The 6,000-nt window shown below is 41.9% G+C and overlaps 2 protein-coding genes across 2 annotated transcripts in view; one reads left to right on the plus strand and one right to left on the minus strand.

Annotated features, from left to right (window-relative positions):
* The window catches only part of LOC129331051 (protein zyg-11 homolog B), a 44,061-nt gene extending 42,085 nt beyond the window's left edge, over positions 1–1,976 (minus strand). The window contains exon 1 of the mRNA XM_054981372.1: positions 1,857–1,976. Within this exon, the coding sequence (XP_054837347.1) occupies positions 1,857–1,859 (3 nt within the window). The 5' untranslated portion in view covers positions 1,860–1,976. The remainder of the gene's footprint in view (positions 1–1,856) is intronic.
* Positions 1,977–2,080: 104 nt separating this feature from the next.
* LOC129331052 (cytochrome c oxidase assembly factor 7) lies at positions 2,081–5,631 on the plus strand. The gene is made up of 3 exons (XM_054981374.1): positions 2,081–3,116; positions 4,173–4,313; positions 4,583–5,631. Exons 1-3 carry the CDS (start codon positions 3,011–3,013, stop codon positions 5,032–5,034), a joined length of 699 nt encoding a protein of 232 aa, XP_054837349.1. The 5' UTR covers positions 2,081–3,010; the 3' UTR covers positions 5,035–5,631.
* Positions 5,632–6,000: the final 369 nt, after the last annotated feature.

The following is a 6,000-nucleotide window of genomic DNA, read 5'->3' on the forward strand; positions in this document are numbered from 1 at the left end:
ACGAACCACAAAAAACCCGAACCATGAGGTTCGTGGTTCGTGGGTTTTCACGAACCAGGAACCAGGGCAAGTTCACGAACCAGTTCGTGGTTCGTGGGGTTTAAATGCCCCTTTCCGGCCGCTTAGCAGCAGCAGGGAAAAGAGCATTTGACAGTTTAAAGGGCCCTTTCCTGCCTTTCAAGGGGCAGGTCCCTTTAAACTATCAGCTGGCAGGTGGGGGGAATCCCCCCACCACCACCTGCCGGCTGATAGTTTAAAGGGACCTGCCGCTTGCAAACGGCAGGGCCCTTTAAATGGCCCAAACCACAGGCCCTAGCCCCAGCCCCACGCTTACCTTGCCCAGCTGCCCTGCGCGCCCACGGCATCCTCCCCCTCCTCCCGCGAGGGGCAGGAAGGCCGTTTTCAGCTTCCTTCGCTGCTGCTTGGGCCCGCAGAGCGGAGGAGGAGGCTGTTTTCAGCCTTTCAGACTCAATAAATATATTTGCTATTGGCCCATAACTACAAAAACAGAAGAAGGGCGTAGGCAGAGATAGCAGCTCTGTCTATCTGATGGGTTGCCACTGACTTAGAGGATCACAGCAGACATAATATACCCAAACGTACATCATGTAACCAAATGCACAATAAGAGTTGTTAAGTGGTTGGGCTGTGAATTAGCACTACTGCCATAAACTCTGCAGGTGGTCTTGCGTAAACCACTTCTCTCAGCCCAAGCTCCACAGCTGCATTGTGGGACAGTAATACATTGACTGTGTTCCCCACTCTGAGTGGAACACTAATCTTAGAAAAGCAGTATATAAGTGCAATATTATTTATTATTAATACATTATTAGTATATGTTCTTACTGACACTGAGAAGGGTGACTAGAAGAGCAGTATGTAAGCAAACTACCTCTGTTCATCTCTTGCCCTTAAAACCCTTTGAGGGCACCATAAATTGGCTGCAACTTGACAGCAAAAACACACACAACCACTCCTCCTTCACTGGAATATTGTTGAAAAATGCATTTCTGGGAATATCTGAAAAGAGGTACTTTTAACATGTTTCTCTACATGTGAGAACTGAAAACTACATATACACTAAGCCATGGATTCTATTATGATACAGACCTGCATCATATCTTAGCACAGCAACATGACAAGCACTGCAGCTACTATGTGTGCACGTGGAGAATTCCCCACAGCGGCACTGCCCATTGGTTCCATCCATGAGTTGAACAACTTTCAGATATACCTTTGGTATGCAGCCCTACCTTCATCTAACCTATGAAAACCTCCCCCAGTCATTCTTTTTCACATACACACACCATTTTCTTTGAACAGTCATTTATTTCCCCTGGACACACAGAAATATACACACATTGCCCTTAATAACCACTGAGACACTATAGCTAACATCACTTAATGTAGATCTTTTTCTCATCACATTTTTAGTACATGCTTAAGGTAAGGGGTCAATTTAGTTCACATTAGCAATTAAAGAACTAGTGATATCTGCTAATCCCAGTCAATCAGTTCAGATTACCAGGCAAATGTTCTTCATCATAAAATACTTTCCTCTAGGAATTTCAGTTTTTATTATCATGGGGTCACATTCCAATCACTTGACTCAATATATACCCCCCCCCCGTTTCCATATATCATATATTCATGATCAAATGTACTAGACACCAGTGATCCAGCAGATACTGTCCCTTACCACCCTATAAGGCAGCGTTAGTGTATGGTAAAGTCCATTCTACAGTCTGTCTCTGGGGATGGGGAACCAGACTCCAGATCAATCGATCCGAAATCTTTCTCTTCTTTCGGATGCTTCCCCGCTTTCCTCCTGTGTCACTGCGGGACTTCCCACCTACCATCTCTGCGCCTGGAATCCTTCGTCCTCTGCGCCTCCTGCTCCTAGTGAGGGGCGGGCCCCGACCACCGACCAGAGCGAGCCGGGGACCCCCCAGCCCGGCTGTCACCCTCGACCTGGAAGTGAATTCGCCTCAGCAGAACCGGTAAGGGAAAAAAAAAGCCACCACAAGCCTATCGCCCGCCTCCCTTAAAGGAGACGTGCTTGGGTTGAAGGTGAGCGGGTTCTTATAACCCCCCCCCCCGACACAGCAAACGTAGCGATGACCTTCCTCCTTATTTCCAGCCATGGAAGATAGGATGTCATGATTAATCAAGAAGAGAGCGTTCCGATGCCTGTGCGGAGTGCCTTCCCTCACCGCTTGAATAGACAGAATTCTGGAAATAGGAACAGGAATTCTGGCGAGATTTCCAGTCAGTTCCAGCACTTTCATTTTCTGTATTAAGCTCTTCCTTGGCACCGTTCAAGCCTGCTGCATATGGGTGTGTCAAGGGATGTTAGGATCTCAGATGCAGACTTCAGTGGGTGTGTAAGTCAGTCTAGGCAAGCGTAAGCGTTGTGGTTACAAAACACCAGACGCGAGGATATGCTAGTACTTGGAATACGTAGAAGAAAATGGAGGATGGGGCATGCCGGCCAGGTGTTTCAAATGTATAGCTGGCATAAAAATGCCAGTTTGCTTCTCGGGTATTCCAATACCTTTCAGTTATACATTTTCCCCTTCTTTATAGCCACATATATAGTTATTGCATATATTCCAACGGACAATTGCACCTAATATATCTGAGTAAGTCCTTCAAAGCTTATGCCATAATAAACCAACCAGCCTTTATGGTGCCATGATAAGACGCTTCACTGTTTTGTTGTAAAAAATTAATACGTCTCATCCTCTGGAATGTGTTAATTCGGAAGACCAGTTTAAACTGTTATATGATGCCAGCACAAACTGCCGCAGCGCAAACTAGCGTGCTCTCACCCTGCTTTTCTGCAACGGCACAGAATGCAAGTTGCACATCCTTTAGCTTCCTCGTGTCCGTCGCCTATTCTCTTCCGACTACAACAGGAGGGAAAGATTTCCTGGGACACTTTCACCTTGCATAGGAGCCGCAAGGGTGATGCATTGCTTTCCCCTTCATCTTTCGTCTGTAACGTAAAATGGCTGGGTTGGTCAACTTCGAGGACGAAGAGGAGGTGAAGGGCTATTTGGAAAATCTGAGGGTGGAATTCAGCTTTCAGTGCTATAAGGAGAAGGATCCTGATGGTAAGGAGCCTGGCGGCGTGCAGCTAAAATGCACATAGTTTGGCCACTATCCAGTAATATTTCTGAGCTGTAGTTCAAAGCCCCAAGTGAATCCGATTGGTACAGTTGCCAACTGCCCGGGGGGGGGGGGATGCCCTGTCCCTGTAATGCAAAGGAGTTAGCCGTGTTAGTCTGTGCTACTGGACTCTTTTTGATTTTGCTGTCCCTATAATGGAGAGTTAATGGGATGTTATTTACTTCCATGTCATGAAAAGTTTCAGCTGTCCATTTCCACAAATTAAACTTCTATTAAAGCAAGAGGATATTTTTGTCCAGGTTAATCAGCAACTCTAAGCCATGTGTAACTCTTCATTAAACGAAAGCAAGGTCTGAAATTTTCATCCAATCCCATGTGTTTCCTCAGAGGGTAGTCCCACTGAGTTCAATGGGAGTTGCTCTCAAGAAACTGTGTGTCTGATTTCAGTTTTATGCTGACACTTTACACATGATTTAATTGTACAAGGTGGTATTTCTGTAAAAAAGTTATTTTGCTTTCATCTTTTAGAATGAAAAATGTATTTTGGGTTTATTTTTGCACCCATCCATTTTGTGCAATATTTGCTGCATTACAGATAAAATGTCATAATTTGTAATTTTTTAACCAGAGCTCTCAACCCTAAGTACACTTACTCTGAAGTTTTTTCTATTGAAACTAATAGGAGTCCCACATAAAGTTTCTTGGGGACCATAGGCCAATGGAAGAGCTGTGCTGAAAATTGGTAAGAAAATAGGTATTCCTCTAAATTTTTGTGAAGAGATTTAGTCTGTGGCAGTTGTGTATATGATGGAGATATCACTTTAGAATTTGCTAATCTAATCCATCTCTGAGCCAGAAGTCAGCCCTCCACACCTCTTTTGCTACATTGGCAGACAGTAGAGATTGAGATCAAGATACCCTCTGACTTAACTGATGACGGTACAATCAACCAAACAAGAAAGCAGAGCTATGAGGGAAGTGTAAATTGGGGGAGATGTGATCATACCCTGCATAAAACGTGTTCGATTGCTAAATCACAGGGTGCCATCGTCTGGCTGATTACTTGGAAGGAGTGAAGAAAAACTTTGAGGCAGCTGCCAAAGTACTGAAGGAGAATTGTGAAAACAACCTACACAGTGAGAGCTGCTACAAACTTGGAGCTTACTACATAACTGGAAAAGGTTAGGGAGCATTTCTTTTTCTGTTGTTCAACTTACCTTTAAAAATAAAAGAAAAAATAAAGATATGCATGAGACTGAGGGGAAAGCACAGAATAGTCAAGTGGATAAGAAAATCAGCTATAAATCACAAAATCCCTAGTGTGAATTTCACCTTAGTGAAATTTCTTTCTGTAATATGAATATAATATTAAGTATTATTAAGATAATGTGTATAAAACACTTCAGAAAAGTGCTGTATAAATACTAAATATTTTAAATACTCTTTGCAGGTGGTCTCACGGCTGATCTAAAAACTGCCTATAGCTGTTTTCTGAAGTCTTGTGAGAAAGGTGGTAAGAAAGCCACAGAGGCTTGTCACAACGTTGGACTACTGGCACATGATGGGCAGGGAAACGATGATGAAAAGCCCAATGTCTCTCTGGCCAGGGACTATTACAGCAAAGCTTGTGATAGTGGTTTTGCCGCCAGCTGCTTTAACCTTAGTGCTATATATCTTCAAGGAGCCTCTGAGATACCAAAGGACATGAACAGGGCTTTGGAGTATTCTCTGAAAGCATGTGACTTGGGACACATCTGGGCATGTGCCAATGCTAGCCGAATGTACAAACTGGGAGATGGTGTGGAGAAGAACGATACTAAGGCAGAGACCCTAAAGAACAGGGCAATGAACCTGCACAAGGAGCAAACAGCAGGTTCTAGATCCTTAACATTTGGGGAGTAAGTCCAGACAAGTGAAGCACTGTCTTTTCAGGGTGCATAATTTTTAAATGGTGCTGAAATTTAGGCAGTGGTGCAGTTCTATTATATACACAAAAAGATCCATTTGTATGAATAAGTTTTTGCCTGTACAACTTGCTCTTTTGTAACACAGTAAATAACATCTAAATATTGAGGACACTTTTTAAAATAAATGTCCTTTATAGGACAAAATACTGGAATGTCATCTTAAAAACATGGTGTGAAAAATATTGTTGAATTTTCACTAGAGTTTATTTCTTTAATGTATCAAGATTGCACATAACAGAATTTACTAGCCAAACCTTAGCTGTGATCCAGAAAAGTTTGCAGGGCAGAAAAGTGTAAAAGTTCTTTCTGAATAGCTGCTCATTTCTGCAGCATTCCTTCAGAATAGTCTACTCATAGGATGCTTCACTTTTTTGTCACTAGGAGGCAGTCAAGATTTAAAATATATTTGTTTCATTCAATAGTCTTAAGAAACACTTTTATTTCCACATGCTGTTTTCAAATGTGGGAACACATTTCCTTGCAGTAAAATATATTATTAGTGCAATTTTCTTTAGAAACATTATAAAGAAATATTCTAGTTCTAGCAGGTTCATATTTCAAATGTATCAAAATGGGCTTTTATTACATGCATTGCATATGAATTATTTTCTCTCACAGCTACTGGGGTATGTTATATATCATTTAAGAGATGTTCAAGCATTGTGTAGTGATGCTTTATTTTTTATCATCCCACATATTAAAAGCTAGGGTATCTCTTGATATTGTTGACAAAATATTCAGAGATTCTATATGAACACATAGAAAAAGACTTTTTCTAATATGTCTCTATGACATGTTTGTAATAGAATAGCCTTGTATGGATCACTGTTATATGCAAATTATGGCTTTTTACATTCCAATCCAGCAGGTTTACTTTTGCTTTTTTTTTTTTGAAAATTTT

Source organism: Eublepharis macularius, chromosome 5 (assembly GCF_028583425.1).
Source record: "Eublepharis macularius isolate TG4126 chromosome 5, MPM_Emac_v1.0, whole genome shotgun sequence".
Taxonomy (NCBI): domain Eukaryota; kingdom Metazoa; phylum Chordata; class Lepidosauria; order Squamata; family Eublepharidae; genus Eublepharis; species Eublepharis macularius.